Source organism: Indicator indicator, chromosome 7, assembly GCF_027791375.1.
Source record: "Indicator indicator isolate 239-I01 chromosome 7, UM_Iind_1.1, whole genome shotgun sequence".
In the NCBI taxonomy this organism is placed as follows: Eukaryota; Metazoa; Chordata; class Aves; order Piciformes; family Indicatoridae; genus Indicator; species Indicator indicator.
Genome location: NC_072016.1, coordinates 4,782,801 through 4,803,573, shown reverse-complemented (window position 1 = coordinate 4,803,573; position 20,773 = coordinate 4,782,801). Strand labels below are relative to the sequence as shown.

The 20,773-nt window shown below is 40.5% G+C and overlaps 1 protein-coding gene across 1 annotated transcript in view; it reads right to left on the bottom strand.

Moving 5' to 3' along the window:
* Positions 1-20,773, bottom strand: part of GFRA1 (GDNF family receptor alpha 1) — a 161,950-nt gene that overhangs the window by 36,497 nt on the left and 104,680 nt on the right. Inside the window, exons 6-7 of the mRNA XM_054382395.1 lie at positions 5,712-5,821; positions 376-510 (exon numbers count right to left, since the gene is read on the bottom strand). Of these exons, the coding sequence (XP_054238370.1) occupies positions 376-510; positions 5,712-5,821 (245 nt within the window). The remainder of the gene's footprint in view (positions 1-375; positions 511-5,711; positions 5,822-20,773) is intronic.

Below are 20,773 nucleotides of genomic sequence, written 5' to 3'. Positions count from 1 at the left end.
TTGGCTTAATGGGGTCCTATGTAAATCCAGGCTATGGATTTTTGTGTATTTTATATGCTTTGTACTGTTGTGTGTAGTTGAGTAGCATTTCAATTTAAACTTTCCAGTCCTATCCAATCCTTTGTCTGAGTGATATTCTTTTGCCCCTTTTGGAAGAGGTAAAAGAGCAATGTATCTTGCTCTAAACTAAGACACAGTCTTGACCATAAACCACAGTACCAGGCATACTTTGCTCATTTAATTCTTATACCTACAGCAGAAATATCCTTACTAAGTGCAAAGTGATGGCCTTGCTGTATCATAGCGTATTTAAACAGTAAAGAAACTCCAGAAAACATGCTAAAACACATTTAAGACATGGAATTTTGTACTCACTAAGGCATGTGTTGTCCTGGAAGAAATTCAAAAATTTCAGGCATTCATCAATGTCATTGCCACTGTTGCTGCAGTCACACCATGGGGCAACACTGAGACTGTTTGAGTCTATGTAGTTTGGTGTCATCACTGTACCTGTTAACAAAGAGTGAAATACAGTCTTGTGAGCAACTGTTATAATGAAATATTCTCTCCATACTAAGAGGATAGCAAACAGCACTTGGCAAGTCCTGTACACAGAGCTGGACTCACAATTCAGAGCCATGACAGTGCCCTAACTTCCAGACCTAACAGTTCCTGGCTCCCTTTGCCCTTTCACACCCAGCCCTGTGCTGTACACTTCAGACCCTTGGTTGTTTGAATGAAATTCCTTTAGGGAATGTAAAATGACTCACACAGTGAAGATCCATTCACTTCCCCTAAAAAGGTTTATATTGCATTCCCACAGAGAGCTGCATCAGCAGAACTGACAGGTGGAAAAGTGCAGCACAGGGGAGGTATGAACCGGGAAAAGGTTGGAACCTCTTGAAAGGGCTTTGCTGCCAAATCAAACATAAGTGGATTTGTGTCCTTAAAGTTGAACTCTCAAAATCCATTTATTCTTCCTCACTTGTGTTTTTCCCCATTTTTGTTCTAGCTGCAAATAAATAGCTGAAGCTAGACATCCAGATCTGAGCTTCCTCCTTGAGTCTGCAGCCAGCCTGAAAAAAAAACATTTCTGAGACACAGGAGCAAGGAGAACGCTTGAGCAAGGAGCATGCTAGTCATGCTGAAAGGAGCCCTAATACATCTTGAAGGAGTGTTAGCCCCATGGTGCTCATTAGGGACCTGACAACAGAGTGGGTTATGGCAACGAATAAAGCAAAAACACAACCAGCATTCATAAAACAGTAGAGTAGATTCTTTGCAGGTAATAAATTACTATTACTATTGCTGTGTCACCACTTTTTTCAGTACAGTAACTGTTTCTTAAACATTGTCAACAACTGGGAACCAAAAGGTTCGTTGCAAGGCTATTACAAGTTCTTAGGTAAAGACTCTCACATTTTTATGTCAACTCAAGGCTACCATGAATGAAGTGAAACCAACGAATGCATTGTGTCCTAAAAGATACACAAGCAACTGTTCATCACTCATCTGGATTAGACAACTGTTACATGACCAGCACTTGTTCCAACAAGGCAGAGATTTCAAACTTCCCTAGGGATTGAGAAGTTTGAGGCTTTATTTTCTTTTGTCTGACCAAACAGGAAAAATTAAATGAAAAGAAGCAGGTATTCCAGACTTCACTGATGAAAGCTGTTCCAGGAAATATGGTCCTGACTTGGTAATCTACAACTCTAGGGCAGGCTATAAATCATGAGGAAATGTGATCACATCTCCTCAAAACTGACATCAAAGTAGTCATTAAGAAGATGGAATAGATGAAGGACAAATATCAGTGACCCAAAGCATACACTAGCAGAGAAAATTTGGTCCATAGGTCCAGGGTCCAGGAGTCTGCAATAACACACAGGAAAGGGCTATCAAACATCAAACTAAAAAAAGAAAAAAAAAAAGGAACATAAGAAATAACATAAATCACAGAATGATGTCAAATAGCCTTTCAGTCTTCAGGGAGCACTGGGAACTGCACAAATCAACATGCAAACTGCTTCATACATGATGTGGTAGACAAGGAACAACAGACATTAAGGCCTAGCCTGAGAAAGGCAGTAAATGTATGTGAAAATGAATGCAGTCCCACTGCCAAACTCACAAAATCCATCTTTTATCTCATTTTGAGATGTTCTTAAATTAGAGTTCAATCCCATATCTTTATCTACTTCCAATTTTTAACAGATAGTTGCAGTAAGAATTGCTCAAATTCTACAGGAGATTAGCACATCAGTAAATAGCAAAGTTCAAAACGTATTAACTGCAGGTAGAGAATTGAGTAAAACAGGCAAATATAATTTGCACCATTAATGAAAACTTGACAGTAGATGAGTAAGAAGATGAATAACACGAAATTAATATAAAACAAATTAAAATATCTGTCCATTATCTACTTGATGGCTCAGTACCACTATTTCAACCATGTGATGCTACCTGAAAAGAGGGTAGAGAAGCTGAAAATCAAGACTGAAAACAGCAGGCTTCAAAACACAAAAAGAAAAAAAAGGCAAAAAGGCTAAGTAGCAAACACTTAGTGAAGGGTTAAAATAAAAAAAAAAAACAAACAAACAAAAAACCAAGAAAGGTATTGGGGAAATTAAAAAGGTCACTGAGGTTAAGACTTCCTTATCATATCTGAAAGTGTTAATAAGGTAATTAAAACGGGTCAAGACGTGCTAAAAGCGTAACAGATACTAAGGTGCTATTAAGGTTGATGAACACAGAAAGACAGGACAAGGAATGTGTATACACAGCACACAAACTGTACATCCAGCAAAAACAGAGTGGCTGAAAGAGCAGCTAGTAGAAAATCAGTCTGTCATTTAAACCTGGGGGCAGATGTGAACCCAAGCGGATTATATGCTTGGTTTCCTGGGGTGGATTTTCTTTTTTGTCCTGCAATGTGTGTACCTTCCCTTCCCCACCCCCACTATCTGGCATCTTGGAAATACTGCTGAAGGACAGTAACAGATCAGAGAAACCATGGTGCTTGGCAGTAAAATAGGACATGCCTGGCTTTCTGTGCTCTATGTATCAAATAGTCCTGTGATGATCTCAATAGTAGGCAGTAAAGTCTCCCTACATTAGACAAAAGCAGAATTGACCTGAATGCAGCCAAGAGGTTGCTCAAATTAGGGTGAATTAAGAATGAGAGGAAGGTAGTTCAGGAAGAGGACTATGTGACTGAAGTGCTTTTGTCCCAAAGCAGCTCCACCATATTCACACAATCTCCCCTGGGAATCTCAGGGATGGATTTCACTGTAGACAAGGGAAAATGTGTGAGAAAGTGAATGTTCAAGCAGATCTTAAAATCAGCAGTTACAACAATACCTAACTGATAGTGGGAGCACAGGCAAGTCCAGATGGCTTAAATAGGCTGTAACCAAAACACTGAATCTCAAGCACGGCTAACTCCAGTTTTAGTCTACATTGGATAATTGTTACAGCTTTTCTGTTTTTAAAATATATTAATTTATCCCTATTACTACAGCAAGGGTCCTAAGCAATGAATTAAAAACTTCAGAATTCCTGTAAAACATGTATATCTTTAAAATACTATATATATGACAAAAACTTTAAAGGACCCTAGATAGACTGTTCTCCATTTAAGTGACAAAGGCATCTCATACAAGAACTGTGCCTGACTCTGCTCCCACTGAAATAATTTGTTTCAGGTGGGATTGCAGTAAGTGCAGGGAAGTCTCATTTACATCACCATGTGACAGCAGAATCACATCCACTGCACCTTCCACAGAGAATCGTCAATTTTCCTGAACAAACTCTATGGAGGTGAAATTTTTGCTACATTTAATGAAATGGCTAAATGAAATATTTTATTTTAATGGACAATATTTTATCTTAATTAAAACACCTGGAGATCCTGAAGCTCTGATGAATTCATGAATCTGTAACAGCTTCTTACCCACAGTCTCTCCCTTTTTCCTGTGTTTTATATATCTATCAAACAGACATTTGAAAAACTGTACCTCTGATTTCTATCTCAGCATCTTATAGATTTAATGGTCTTCACATAATTTACTCCACTTTTTTATCAGCTTGATATCAGAAGCAGGAATTTACAGCTTCAGCAAATTGAAGTTTTGTTTTGGTCATTTTCTTGGCTTATCAGAATTACTACCAAGAAGTAAACCTTGTCACACTAGTCAGTTCCAATCATTTGGCATGGGTTTAGGGGCCAGCAGGAAGGAAGAAAAATATTTCTTTTTTGCTTTGAAATTTTCATCTCCTTTTGATTTCAGCTCCTTAGGGATCCATTCCACATTTCTGATGTGTGACAATGTTTTGCAGCATATCCATCCACAGTGACACAAAAATACCTGAGTAAAAAACTGGGTCGTGCTTGGGGTTAAATTGAAAAATGGATCCAACAAAACTGCCAGCAAAATTCACTAGTTGCAGCAACAACTTCTTGGCAGCTCTTACCCAGAAGTATCTATTGGTAACAGCTACTCTTTGCCAGCAGCCAGGACTTCTTAATCTCATTGACTAGATCAGATTTCAAGGCCATTCAATTCTTTTCTTTTCGAGTCCAACGATGTTCTGTCACAACTGTTCATATGTTATACCCTTTGCATACTGTCTTCATCTCTTAAGTTGTAGAAGAATATCCTTTGCAACCATCACATCTTATTTTACCAATTGCCACATGAACTTAACTCACTTGTTAGCTGCTATAGTAGTAAAAATAATAACAATATGCCAGGGAATATAGCTTTCATATATTTTTCAGCAAACCCAACAATATTTAGAAATATTTTATTTTGGATATTATCTCCTGAGACGTTTATTTAACAGCAGGATTTGCTTTAGGGCCTCAGCTGGGACCTTCACACCCAGCAGAAGGGGATATTATTGCATCGCAGCAGGTGCAGGCTCTAAGCCTAAAAACATCTTATCTGGTGGCCTTTAAAATTTGTTTGTTTCAGAGTTTTGACATTCACTTATTCTTTATTGCCCAAGCACAGTATTTCTACCAGTCCACCTTTCTGAGACGGTCTCTCTCTCTCAGGAATCAAATATTGCACGTTGTATATGGAATCTGGCTTGCATTAAAGGTACCCTGTTGACAGTCAGGAGCACGACAGCAAACAAAATGATGCTGGAGAGGGAAGAGGGTTTCAGAAGATAATTTTTATCTCAGTTCACTTTCACTAACAGGCATCTCAGAAAGCACTTACTAGAGAACAGAACAACATCATGGAAGGAATAGCAGCTGGAAGTGAAACAAGGCTGGGTCTATGGTGTCATTCCTCAAATGTCCTGCAAACTTCCCTGAAGAGGCATTTACCCAGTCTTGTGATGACAGCTGCAAAACCAACCAGGCTGCAGTTTCACTTGTTCTCTTCTAATTCCTCCTTCATGGTTCTGTCTGAATTCCACCACCTTAATAAGTTTTACTTTCAAAGCTCAAATTTATTTCAAATTCAAACACCTTTCTCTCCTTATCTTCAATCCTTGATTTCCTTGCAATGTACAAATTTACCCCAGGACACCCTGTAACGTACAACAGGGCAAATACACTTAGGGGGGAGAATTTTTCTTACCATCGTATTGCAAAGTATAATATTCCATAGCTTTTATTTCATGAGAGCCTTTAAAATATAGTTTGGGTGCTTTCCCTAGCTCAAGCAAGCCCCCACCCTTCCCTGCCATCTTACCAATAAGCCCCGAGTAAGCGAGGAGGCAGTCAGCATAGTTTTCCTTCAGACAGCTACTAACAGACCGTGACTCAGGCTGGCAGTTTGTGAAGAAATCTGCGAGGCGAGATCTGCAAGATGAAGAAAAATGTATATCTTTAACAACCAAGCCTGCAGGCACTCTTACCTTTTACACTTTTTAGTTTTGGACAAGGCTTAATATTCCTCAACTTAAATGCATATTGGACACGTTTCAGCTACGAGAGTCTCTTTCTAAGAGGCCTTGCTTTCCAAAATCAGTTTTTGAAGTCAGAACAAAAAAGTGTAAGAAAACAGTGAAAAGGGACAGAACAACAGGGAGATGCCTGCCCTTTACTAAAAGAAATGCTCTGCATTTTCATGCCAAAAAAATAAAAGAGAAAAAAAAAAAAAGACAAAGAGCTATTTTATCATATGAGCAGTCATTATGCCTGGATCTCTAACTGGAATCTGTTATTCTACAGATTCAGAACAGAGTTTCCTCTGTTTTACTGATTATACAAAACTGTATGTTTGTGCTCCCACAGTCCTCTTACTATGTGACTTGAGACAGGGCCTGCTCTGGTACTGCCTTGAGTTTCCAGGGTATGGGTTTATATTCCTGCTCTGGACTGGCCTTCAGACGTAGCTGGCTGAACTGCAGTAGCAGGCAGATCCAGACCGCACGGTCTCCACACCCCCTGCAGCCACAGTACTAAGAATCTGTTCTTCCAAGATGTGCATTTATCCAAAGTCTGTAATCACAGTGTCACAGTATATCAGAGGTTGGAAGGGACCTCAAGAGATCATCAGGTCCAACCCCCCCTGCCAGAGCAGGATCACTTAGGATAGTCCACACAGGAATGTATCCAGGTGGGCTGGGATATTCTCCAGAGAAGGAGACTCCACAACCCCCTGGGGAGCCTGTTCCAGTGCTCTGTCACCCTCACTGGAAAGAAGTTTCTCCTCATGTTGAGCTGACATCTTCTATGTTCAAGTTTGAACCCATTGTTCCTTGTCTTATCACTGTGAACCACCCAAAAGAGCCTGGCCCCCTCCACTTGACACCCACCCCTAATACTGAGGGAATGTGTGCTCTGCACCAAGGTTTGCTGCTGAATGGCCAGATTATCTTCACTTACCCCATGTCCAAGAAGGGGAGAGCATTGCTTACTTCTAGAAAGTGCTTTAAAACTAGGAGGGAAACTGTACTGCCATTAACAGATTAATACTATGTTGGAAAACTCATCCAAAAAAAAGAGACTAGCAGCCAGCAGCTCTTCTGCTTATTTGCATTTTAAAGGCCACATAAAACTCCCATTAAGGTCTGCAGAATTTGAGAGGCATTACTGAGGTGGGTCAAGGTCCCACATCCTACAGTCATTCTCCTGCCCATCTTGGCCTGCTCTCCCCAGCTCAACTGGTGCATCCACTTAGACTTGTAAACTTGGAGCAGGGATTTTATTTACAAATTGTCACTTAGACCTTTATCTCCATGAACAAAAACTAATTAACCTCCCTACTTCAATATTCTTCCTGTGAAAAAGTCATGGTGTTTTTTTTTTTTTTTTGCATATAACAACTCAGTGATGTTTCAGCATCAGGTGCTTAATCTTTGCAAAGCCTCTCCAAAGGAAAATAATATAATCCATGCATTTTTTAGTGTGCTCTAGCATTGTGTAGATTTGCAATATAACTGCCTATTTTTTTTTTTCAGTTTTGCAAGGAAAACACAAAAATAGCAGAAACAAGTGATTTGCAAGTGATTTACTTTATTTGCTTACATGCTCCAGAGACTAATTATCTTTGTTTGCTTTATTGTTTTACCTATCTCAGAATGGGATTGGATGCATATCAATAATTGGCCTGAAAGCAGTGATGGGCAAATTTCAAAAGCTTCCTAGGCTTAGTTTGGAAAAGGATCCTATAAATAGACTCCATGCAAACTGTACCTGAATTTATCTGAACTATTCTCATGACCTCTTTTTAGTTCCTTCACTCACTAAACATACTGACACCAACAAACCCACAGTTGCCTTCAAATCACCATCAGCCGTAAGATCTTCACCCCCTCCTTTCCCTTATATAACCATTTAACCTTGAGATGGACATCTGTAGCTAGCTGCCTTTAATGCCTTTTATTAAAAAGTAAAGCTTTCTACCAATCCTCCAAGATGCCTGACATGTAAATTTCTAAATTCCCATAAAATCTCTGCTTTGCTGATGAATATATACTGCACCTACCAGGGGACTGGCTGAGAGGAAATAGATCCCAAGTTATGGGAAGAGATAAATAGCAGCACTGTCAAGAAAATCTGGGCAAGGAAACCCTCTGTCACTGCAGTAATTCCTCTCCCAATCAATAATTAAGATAGTGGCTTGGATCCAGCTTTCTGAGCAATTAGGAACAAAGGCAGTTGACAGTTTCTAAGGTTTTTACAAATTCTGCTAACACCTGGATGAAATCTCTTTTAGAACAGAAGGGACCCTACTATATCTCTTTAGTACAAAAAAACCTTTTCCATGGTAGAAAGATCAAGCCTGCTCTATGTGTGGTATTGTTGTGTTTGGAAAACAAAGTAGGTCCTCAGATGTAAATTTCAGTATTTATGTGGCCACAAATAAATCTTTTTGGAGATGCAGTTATGCGGTCAACACCTCCATAATCCTGAAAACATTTCTTGCAATCATTTCATCATTTTTAAAGGTCCACTTCTCCCTTAGATGATTAGGTGCATTGGTCCAGAGGTCATTTAAGACACTCCTCTTCTCTAAATGTTTGTAGGGACTGGTAACTATGGAATAACATCAGTCATTTACTACCCAGTCTGCTTAAGGAATGTATTTATTTGTAAACCCTAAAGAAGGCTAAAAATTGCTTTGCTGATCCCTTTTGCTTACAGCTTGATTTCTATGTTAATTTCTGAAGAATATTTGTGGTCATAAAAGGTAATGATCTGACAACATTGCACATTTAAGTTTTCATAAACCAAATATAGTTCAGATAGCTCTGGTTCAAACATTACTGGACATCATCATGCACTTCCTCCCTAGTGAGTCATCCAAACTTCATACTATCAAAGTTCTCACTCTCTCCTAAGCTGTTAACTACACCTGATATTTATGTGGATTCATTTCCACTGGAGATAAAGTTAAGGTCAGCAAATAAAAACAGAGATGGACTTCCATCTGCCACAAAATAACTCCATTATTTTCAGCACAAATCTGCTGATTAACAGTCACTGAAGATCTAGCCCAACACATTTCCAGTAGACTGGCAGTGATGAAAGTGGTCATCAGCAAGAGCAAAACAGTGGTACTGCTATTTATCTTGAGAGACAAATTAGCCTAATTGGGAACTACAGAATCATTTATCCTTAAAGCATTGTACATGATACTAAGAACTTTCTGGGGGAAAGAGAAAATCTTTTTAGGGATGCTGAAAAAAAGCAGTCAGAGGACAGTAGTCCTGTTAAAGCTATGCATACAGTGTTCACCTAGTCGTCCCTCAGCAGGGAACATCTTGTAGGTAGTAATTTGTGGGGAAGACTCTAAGCTATGACTGAGCAGTTGGACAATCTGGAGTACAAACAGAGTTTACAACGTGTGTGTCTTCAAGTGTGCACAACTTTATGCCTGCAATGTACATCTATGCATCCATTTGCTAGATGGTTGCATAGTGAGACAGGCAGCTTTATATTGTACATAATCTGTAGCAGCAAAACATTTGAAAGGAACTACTAATTCCTTTTTCCACTGAAGAATCACAAATCCTGCTTTGTGCACAGCAGCATTAATGTTTTTTTTTTTATTTTCCTTCCCCTTGCATAAATAAATAAATGAAAATGAACCACTCAGAAATCTTTGTAGAAAGAAAACAAAACTAAATTCTTCTCTTTGTAGGGCGACCCGCTTCCCCCACAAATTAAATGAGTCCTATATTAGCCCTAGAAAATCTCCTCAAAGTAAACCACAGATCTTCTGGGAAGCTTACTTTAAATATTTTGTATACCACTAACTGGAAAAAAAAATAAGAATAATCCTATTGGCAAATTCAAAGAAAATCTGCTCAAATAACAAACGGGATTTCTGAGAAGAAGGAGAGAAAAAAAAATAGCCAAACCTGCTCTTCTCTAATGCTTTGTGTTAGCACCAGGAAAATCATTTGTAACAGTTAAATGTACAAAGGAAACAAAGCTAATTTGTTTTCCTTTTCAGAATGGTTTTTCAAATACTCAGCACGAGAAATCAGAACTTTCAACTTCTGCTTCCAAATAAGCACTGTTAATAGTAGTATTGTGTTTAATCTGCATATAGTTTTTGAGGCAATTTGATTTTATGTTAGCACAGTCTGTTGCACAGACAGCACTGATGAGGTTTGCCCTGGTTTTGATTTGCAAGGTTTTGATGCTCTGAAGTTATCTTTGATATTTATCAGCTCTCCCTCTTTAAAGTTGGTCGACTCTGCACTTCAGGACGGGTGCAAGTCTTTGAAAGGATGATGCAAACGATGAATTTGCAGAAAGTGTCTGAAACTGCATTTTCAGTTTGGATGTGGTATAAATCATGGCCTGTTGGAAGGCAAGTCTAAGAACCAGACGTACGAATCCTCCTCAAGAAGTGCCCCTGTTGCTGGGTAGCAAGGGTTAGGGCTGGGGTGGACAAATGACAGATGCTCTCTATTAACCCCTCTCTGCTCCCAAAGGGGAAGAAAAAAGGCTAGCAGATGTTGATTTCTCTTGCCTTTTGTGTGTTGTGTTTTTTTTTCTTTTGTCTCAAGCTGTACACATTTTCAGTTACTGGTACATAGTGATTAAGCCTTGAGAGAGAGATCTTCTCTTTTAACTTTGCCTGAATCCAGATCTCCCACTGACTGCACTAACACAGGCTGTGATGCCCAAGTGAGTGGTTACAACTAAGTGCCCTGTCAGTGTGTATTGTAACAGTGTGAGAGCTGAACTCCCCCCACCCCCACTGACAATAACCAGGCTAGCTCAGTCTGGAAGCAAATGAAAGCTATATTTACAAGCAAATCTACAATCTATGATGAAATGCAATGAATATGTACAAATGTACACTATTCACAACATTTACAAATATATGCAATCAACAGAAAAGCACAACCAAGCTCCCTTCCCCCAAAGGGACTTTCCCCAAGGGGCCTCTCCTGGGGGCCTCCTCCCCCCACATTCCCCTGGCAGAAAGCAGAGAGTTAAGAAGCAGAAAGGCTGTTAGACTTAGCTTGTCAAGGTCAGTGTGTTACCTTCAGCCAGAAAAGAAGCAGTAGCAACCAGACAGAAGCCCAGCAAGCTGAGAACTGCCCAAACTCTGACTCTGACTGCCCCAACTTTGTTTTGAATAGTGGTTCTTAAACATTTCTATCTATCCAATGGAAGTGTTTAGAACAATCATTATTTTGCTTTCTTACAGCCAATAGTGACTTATTTACATTCCCTCACTTTCTCTGCTTGAACTTTGCAAAGAAAAATTAAAAAGACAATTTCAAACCATCACACAGTGGATGCCAGGAGCAACAGTTGCTGTCCTCCGTGCTCACCTGGGTGATGTTAGATGGAGTTTAGACATAGAATCATAGAATCAGTCAGGGTTGGAAGGGACCACAAGGATCAGCCAGTTCCAACCTCCCTGCCATGGCCAGGGACACCTCACACTACATCAGGCTGGCCAGAGCCTCATCCAGCCTGGCTGCAAACACCTCCAGGGATGGAGCCTCAACCACCTCCCTGGACAACCCATTCCAGGCTCTCACCACTCTCATGGGGAAGAACTTCTTCCTCACATCCAGCCTGAATCTCCCCACTCCCAGTTTTATTCCATTCCCCCCAGTCCTATCACTACCTGATAGCCTAAAAAGTCCCTCCCCAGCTTTCTTGTAGCCCCCTTCAGATACTGGAAAGCCACAAGAAGGTCACCTCAGAGCCTTCTCTTTTCCAGACTGAACAGCCCCAACTCTTTCAGTCTCTCCTCACAGGAGAGGTGCTCCAGCCCTCTGATCATCCTGGTGGCCCTCCTCTAGACACCTTCCAGGATGTCCATATCCCTCTTGTAATAGGGGCTCCAGAACTGGATGCAGTACTCCAGGTGGGGTCTCAGCAGAGCTGAGTAGAGAGGGAGAATCACCTCCCTTGACCTGCTGGCCACACTTCTCTTGATGCAGCCCAGGATCTGGTTGGCTTTCTGGGCTGCAAGTGCACAATGCTCACTGCCACCTCTCTTTACATTGTTGCTAGGGTTAAGGTACCTATTTATGTTTTGATAGGCAGTAACACAAAGAGTACATAAATGCCAAAGCTGAATGACTGGGGTGACTACAGTAATTAGTCAAAGCTGCTCCAGTGTCTAGACACCATTTGGCAGACACAGCATAGTCATGTAAGGAAAGTGCTGCATCAATATTCAGAACAGAAATGAATATAAATCTGACACAGAAAAAATGCAGACTAAGGCAATGAATGTGTATCAGAGTGATAAATGACACCATTGTACAGGGGGGGAAGGGGAAAAAAAAGCCAAAATTCTTATTCTTTTGTGAGGGTCAAATGCAGTACCCTCCTCTGTAGCCACAAACAGCTCCTGTGTAGCTTGGGTGCTGCTATTTCTACTGGGATGCATAAGTGGCAAAAGGGATTGGTACGTGGCCAAACTAATGGCCTTGTTGGAGGAGCTTCTCATTTCTCTTTGTTTCATAAACACACAGAGAGTGGGCAGCAAGAACATGAGGCAAAGGCTACATAAGAAACTCTATCAACCAGTGAGCTGAAAAAAAGCCTCAGAGCAGCTCAATCACAAGAGAGAGAACCCTCCCAGCACTCAGTGATATAGCTGACCCTTTTTTTTTTCCCTTTCCATTAAAAGACACTAAAGCTGTGCAATACCAAGAGATCTCACATCTCTTTAGTTATGAACACACACTACTGAGCACCTATAAGCAACTATCAATTTTGGTAGTTCTTTTAAATGGTCATTTTTACGTATTTTGATTAAAGAGCAACACCATATTATTTTTTTCAGCAAAACAATTATTTTTCCTATGGCTGCTGCCCTCCTCTAAAAACAGCAATGTCTGGGCCCTAGGGCACTAATGAGCCTGGCCACCCCTGGAGCTTTCCCTACCGAGTCCCTACCTAGCCCAGAACCCCATTGCAGGCCCCCAGGCCTCAGCCCCTATCTCAGAGATGCTGTAGTACCTCAGACTTCAGCCTTCCCCTACTCAGTCATGGGCTGCACTCAGCCAGGTTCATTCACATGTCAGTGTCCCAGCCCATCCCTAGGGAACATGCCTTATGCCTGGGGCTGTCCCTGGCTGCTCCACTCCCTGACTGGGGTGGTGGGGTGAGCCTTGCCTGCATGGTCCTGCCTTGTTTGTCACAGGGAGGTCCCTATGGATCCCAGACAGACTCCAGCCCATGCTGCACTCTCACACAACGCTCAGCATTTGTATGTTTTGGGAAGTGAGAGGGAAGGGTAAAAATATAAAGATCTGATGGCAGACTATTTGGCTCCCAAGACCTGAATACTGAAAGCAATTTCTCTCACACGAGCAGACCCAAATCTTTTTTAATACTGGCAGAAACCATTACCAGATTGTGGACACCAAACACCAGCTATTAACTGAAAAGAAGCTGGTTTTCTATCTAATTTTGCTTCTGGTTTGTTATTTTAAATGACTGGTAACTTAAGCCCTTGCAAATATTTGATTCTGGGTTGGATTGTTCTCTAAAAATGATGTTGTTCATCTGGAAGCAAAACACAAACAATTCTCATATACCTACAGGCAGCTTATTTAGGTTGTGGAATAACTGCATATATCAGCAGAGACCACACAAGACTCATTCAGATGCCTTTTAGCATCACTAATGCTTGCTCCTAGCATCAGACACAGACATGACAGTCCACCAAAGCTGCTTCCTCTTAGCTGAGCACCCACACTTGACTCAAACTGGCTAGCTGGCTGTCTGTATTCTGTTCCCCACCATATCTATCAGTATCCAGGCTTTTTGTTTACCAAGAGCCTTCTAGACACCTAGGATCTCAGATAATGGAGTCATGGAAAGTGAAAAATATTTCCATCTAGCCATACCTAGATATTAAAATTACCAGTACAAACATTCTGTTTTTTCCACTAACAAATTTCATTGTTCCAAGTAACAAGCACTCTAAAGATCCCACACCCATGTTCTATTACTGGATTTCATGCAAAGACAAATAAAATTATATAGCATGTTCTCTTAACCTTATCCTTTCCCTTTGCTCTTGTCACACAATCTGCTGGAGAACTCTTTTCACACAGTGTCTGCCACAGATAATCAAAAGAAGAATTTAACAAAACACTGGACCCATAGTTGATCAATGTTAAGTCCTCAAAGTGAGTGACCCAAGACTGTGCATCAGAGTTATTTTAACTTAACACATGAGGTCTCCTTTAGGTTTAAGGAAAACTACTGAGCCCAAATGTGATTCTAAACAAGTGTGATATGTTTGCAATTGAGTATTACAAATATTTTTATACTACTGACCTTTTGAGCAAGTAAAACAAATGTTGAAAAGTATGGAGCAAATCCTGAGTACAAGGTAATACAATAAAGAATTAGAACAGTGATGCTCAGCTGCAGTGACACAAAACAGAATTTTCTCTTTCTGTTTGCAAAAAAAAAAAAAAATTACATCACATAATTTTTTAGAGGCCTGTTTGAGAGAACATCTGGAAAGCATTCCACAGGAAATCAAACCTATATTAAATATGTTTTGCAGGGCTCTGTTTCCTTGCATTGATTTTAAGCATGCATAATGTGTTTCTGTCTTCTGATCTGCAAAGAAAACACTTTTCTGAGAACCTGCTACAAAATGACAGGCTGAACTGTCAGGCTGTGGTTTCTTTCAGGGGATGCTGGTAAGGTTTCTATTTAGTCTGTATGTCCCTGTACCGAGGCTCTTCACTAACATCAACACATCCACTAGCTGCTTTTCATGAGTTTGTGTATTTTAATTTTATTTCATTTCCTTCATGCCGTTTAATTTGAAGCTTCTAAATATAAATGACTGTCGTGGTTAAAGATGCCCAAGCCATAGACTGTCTCTTGATAGCTTGCTACTCAGCAAAGAGCTAATGCATTTAGGAGGGAGTTGTTCTCACTTCATTAGCTGAGCAGACAGGAGTGCCTCTGCACTACAGGCTGGAAACTTAACAAAATCATTGTCACTCTCAAAAAGCAAGCCAAAGAAATTTGTGCCACTGCAAGTCCTTGAGTGGGCCACTGGATGCTTAGGTGTTTACTGAAATCTACATCATGAGTGCACACTGAAAGAATGCAGTTCCAAGTACCTGAGAAAGATGTCCACGACAACAATATTCTCTGTAACCACTTGAATAAACTAGAATAGGATATTGCTGTCTCAAGCATGAAACTGTTGCTGAGTTTGGAGACAGAAAATAATCTGAAAAGTCCAACACGAGTTCTGTCTTTACCAGAGAAGTTTCTGTTGGCAGATGCACTGGATCATCAAGTTTCCTAAGGTTATGGAGGCATGCTTTCTGCATAGGAAATCTCTCAACAGCACTGTGGTATGTTTCTGAAGGGAAAATCCCCATGTGCCCTTGTCAGAGACGTGGCTGAGGGAAAGAAAGGGTGCCTACTGCGGGGTTTTGTAGGCATCCACAACAGCTGAAAGCTATCCTGAAGATGACTCAAAAAACGATTCTGACTTCAGGAGTAAGATGACAAATATAAAATCAGGATTAAAGCAGATAAAAGCAGATTTTATGTGAGCCCATTTTTTTCTATGCACAAAACAACCTCCATCTAAAAGCTGAGAAGTTCTAGCACTCGCAAACCAACAGAGCATTGATCTTACTCAACATGGTTTACTTGCTTTTAGAAGCTATACCGATACATAAAGCTAATACAAGAAGCACTGATTTGTAGTATAAGACTGGAAAAACAAACCATATTTACCAGTTAAGGATGATGTGGCTGTCTTGACTTATTTTTTTTTTTTGTCTCCATGGTCAAAAAAACCTGAACACAGCCACTGAGGCTGCGTGCTGACAGCCTCTGATACTCCAAGGAGCAATGGATGTAAACCACAGCACAGGAGGTTCCACCTCAACATGAGGAAGAACTTCTTTACTGTCAAGGTCACAGAGCACTGGAACAGGCTCCCCATAGAGGTGGTGGAATCTCCTTCTCTGGAGACTTTCAAGACCCGTCTGGATGTGTTCCTCTGCAACCTTTGCTAGATTCTATGGTCCTGCTCTGGCAGGGGTTTGGACTGGAAGATCTCCAGAGGTCCCTTCCAACCCCTAACATCCTGTGATCCAGATGTTTATAGAAGTTCCTCTGAAAGACACCGTCCATTCTGAAGAACATTTTGCAATGCTGCATTATGGCCAACTACTGAGATGTACCTCCAGTGCCTTACTAGAAAAGGGAGCATCATAACCAAGAGAACAACCACTGTAACTGATGCCTGAAGAAAAACAAAAATAAAATGAACTGACCATTCAAACAACATGGTCAAGTTTTAACTTAACAGAGGTTTCATAACAGGAAGGCTTGCTGTCATGGTTTATAGAATGTGTTTGAACAACTACAGTGCAAGCACAAACATGTGAATTTAAGGTTATCTATTAATAACCTTAGGCAAGGGCCACAGTCAGCTTGCACAGCCACATCTATATTCAACTGTAAACACACAGCAGAAAACTTTTTGTGTCACTTGTTTGAAAGGCAGCAGACAATCAAAGCATAGGAAAAAAACCCACCACCTCTGAGAAGAAGTCTTTGCAGATAATACTGGTGCACTTATGTCTGGCTTCCAGTCAAGAGTAGTCACTCCATCAGTAACATGGTACTGCTTAAAACATAATGAAGGCAATGCAATTTCTGTTCAGTAAACATTAAAATGCTAAAACTTGAAAATATGCATGTGGCTGTCACTTGCTCACTTGAGAAACAAAGTTTTATTTTCACTTCCAGTGCTTGCATTTTCTTGCAGCCCTTTTAATAGATGAACTGCCACTAGAAATAGTCTCTCACTGGGGCCTGATGTAGAATGATATAAATAACCTTTACAAAGTCCAGCATAATGGAATGGTAAAATCAGTTGACATTATTTTAATTAGCACTGCCTGAAGATTTACCTACAATGAACAGCAATAGCCAAATCCAGCCCTGGAATAAATCCACTGAAGTCACTGATGTCAGAGGAAGCACGCAGGGAATGGACTTGATATAACAGCTCTGTTATTCACATTAAACACAGAGCAGCTCTTTGCCTGTAGCATGTACATGGTTTGAGGTAAATGAGAAAATTTTTTATTTATTAAGGAAAATGCTCTTGCATCATATATACACCCTTTCTTTGTCCCAGAAACAAAAGTTAGACAAATGTTACTGGGTGCACATTAAAAGGAATCAAAACTCTACTCCTCACCAGGTTTAACAGATTAGGGAGTGGAAACTACTTATGCAAAGCAGCAGATGCTAAACTCTTGCCCTCTACAAAAGTCTCTCAACTAAGAATTCAACAAATGAGTGCTACTCACTGGAACCCCACCCAGCAAAGCAATTAAGTGCTTGCTTATCTGTAAGAACATGAGCAGCTCCAAATTTAGATCTCTATTAAAGCTTAATGACAAACAACTTTCCTGGATTTCAGTATTTTTGACTGAACATGGGTGAAACTCCTTCATTAATATTATGTAGTTTAATCTTTCCCCCCATGATAACTGAACAAAACCAAATGGGTCACATTTGCCCTGCTGTAACCTCCTTCTTGGCTTTGTCTTTCTCATCTCTGGTCTTTGTATTTTTTTGTATTATACAGGTGGCTTTCCTTTCTAACTCAGAATAACAAAACTTTCCAGACAAAATGATACACAGAGATGAAGGATCACGTTTGGATGATACTAATGCCCCCAAGTTCTTAGCGAGGAAGTTTCCTGGTGGCTGGGAGTACTTCAGCCTACAGAATTGTTTTGGCTAAAAAGGGGACTGCCATGGAAGGCAGGGTGTCCTAATTCAGCCAATAAACCTCTTATCATTTGTATCCACTTTTCTTTTATGCTTGCCTAATGCTCAGACACACATACTTCATTCCCTTTTTCAGCCCTGTATATAGATAAAAATGAATATTTGGTGCCATATTTGTCCTTAAAAGTAACCAGACAGTACTAGCAGGACCTCAGCCACATCAGGAATACCACCAAAGATACAGCATGCAAAACAGAATCCCAGAATGTCAGGGGTTGGTAGGGACCTCGAAAGATCATTTTGTTCACCTCCTCTGCCACAGCAGGATCACCTAGAGTAGGTCACACATGAAGGCACCTGAATCAAAGAGTTCTGACAACACTGTGTTTTACAGATACTGGCCACAAAAGAATTACACTCCCCTTTCTGTGGAGCCTGGGGTTCAGGAATCAGCAGAGGTTCTAGTTAACTGAAAGGATGCTGCTTGAAGTACTTTAAGCTTGCCTGACAAGGGACCTCAGTGCAAAGATGCTGTCTAGTTACTGTTTCTTGGAGCATAAAACCCTTGTCTGTGAGGCTCTTTGTTGTTAAAGCACAACGCAATGGGAAAGTTGGGTGCAAGAATAAAGCTGAGCCATTTTTTTAATTACTATATCCTTGTGGTTTGGCCTCTTTTGAAGAGATGTCAATCACCCAGCAAGCTTTTAATCTTCAAGATTCTCTTAAGCAGAACAGAGAGAGAGTATAAATGAGGATTGGCCCAGCAGATACTGGCTGAATGAGATCCTTCTACACTTCAACAGGGACAAAGCAGTCTTGTTTTGCTGGGCCTTCTGATTTTTGGACTCCAAAGGGATTTCTGGATACATTTTAAGGAGGAACTGCTTGATTCATCTCCAGTTTTATTCGGAGGGAAGAAAATTTAAATTACTTTTCTTTATGGGAGGGGAGAGTAATACTCTGCCTATTATATTTTACTAACAAAAAACATCAATGTAATTAATCATGTAAAGGACTGGAAGGGAAACAAATAATACAATATTACGTATTTTCCATCTTTACTTCGCCTTGAAAGGGTTTTTGCTTAGTTTGCAGAGACTGCATTAATATTTTTTTCCAGGCTAGTAATTCCCCACACACCCCCTCTACTACATCATCATGTTTCTTCTTCAGAGCACACCAGCTTCTGATCTACCTTTCCCTAGATCCTATTTTCTTAATTTTCTGAGGTGTGATCATTCCTCAATATTAATTCATGTAAATGACCTAATACCTGTTTTTTTGTTGGGTTTGTACCCAACAAAACCCAACCTGGGTTGTACCCAACCTGGTTGGGTTTGGTTTGTTTTTTTTTTTTTTTTTTCCCTCACTTAAATAAATTTGGTGTCTCTAGCAATATATACACACAGGCATACACTTGTATATACACAGGTACAAAAATCTTTCTTCTTCAAATTCAGGCTGTATTTATAGCAGTGAGGTGAGCCTGTGGGCATGCTGAAGGATATGGCCCAAAAGTCAGCTTGACATAGTTTTTCCTATCCCACTTGGTATTTTGCAGACACAGGAGCTTGCCTTATGCCATGTGCAGAGAGAGCAGGCAGGATGTGCAAGGAGGCTGAGCTCAGGCCAACTCTATTACACTGCAGACACCCTGCCCTGGTGCAGGGTGAGTCAGGCTGCTAGCACATGAAGGTTTTCACCCACTCTCTGACTCAGTCTCTAATGTACAATATGGGCATTGCCTGCACGTCTCAAAATTAAGACTGTCACTGTTTTGATGTCCTTAACAGCGTTACAAAAATGATGTTGTTGTCTTGGCTTTGCATACTCACAGCAGAACAATAACCTCAAGGAGCTCTGAGTGCCAAGCTGACAAAAATACCCCTGTGGGAGGCACATCCAGCTCTGTTAGAGAGAACTGGATAATGGTACTGTGTCCTTGATGAAAACATCCCCTACATGTCCTTTTAACATGTAAAGCTAGAGCCAGTTAGACTGAGCAGCCAGGCTTTGAAGCTGGCCAACCAAATAGTAACCAATACAAGCTACAAGGTTCAGAAAGGGAGGTAACACCAACGTTTTCCCCTTCATTTTCTGTATTACAGATCACAAACGTTTTCCTCTCATTTTCTGTATTACAGATCGCTGGACTGTGGCAGGATATTCAGGGAGGATAAGATCACCACATAGAAGAGCAGGTGAGGAGGGACTCTTAAGTGGCTATCATAGAGAGAATTCAAATGTGGTGGAGTGGTTGTGAAAGATAATGACTGGGAGATCTGGAAAGATGAGATCAAAGGAGACTAAGCAATAGGAAGAGGAAAGAGAAAAAAGTAATGCAGAAAGTGAGGAAAATGAAAGAGAAGTCGAAGGGATAGAAACCTGGAGAAAAAGAGCCTATTTCTTTCTCCCCTCTTCCCTCTCCCCTAACACAATCCTAACTTAGTGTACTCCTCCTCCCTTCTACCTGTTAATGCTGTAACTGAAGAGGGTTCCCACCTGGTAAGAGGTGTTGGGGTCCCCCTCTGCTGTATCAGGGCAAAAAAGGCAGACTGCACATTAATAACACCTCATCACAGAGAAGTCTACAGTGTTCAACCACCCCCTCCTCTGGGAAATCTGATCCAGGAGGGTGTACAGTTTGCAGTCAGTAATGGTGCATGTTGCAGGAACAGTCCCAACTCATTCCCAGAGAAGCAACTTCTACAAACAGGTCCTGACACAAAGCACTTGTAGACTGCATATATCTTATGGAAAAAGAGCACAGGCACAGGTCCTCCCTTTCTGTGGTGAATGAGCATTAAAAAAATCTATTCAACAGAATATAAAGAGGGGAATTTTTTTATTATTACTTTTTTGGTCTAGTTTCTTACTTTTTTCAGGAAACATAGCAAGAAGCTGCACTTTTTTTTTGTTTTGTCAGATTTTTACTATGGATTAATTCTCTTAGGTACTGATGAAAATATTTTCACACAATGTTCTCATCCCTGTAGATGCATTTATCTTTCCCATACAAGTGAATGGGTGGGTGCAACAAAATAAAGACTGGTTAGGACAGATGATCAGAAA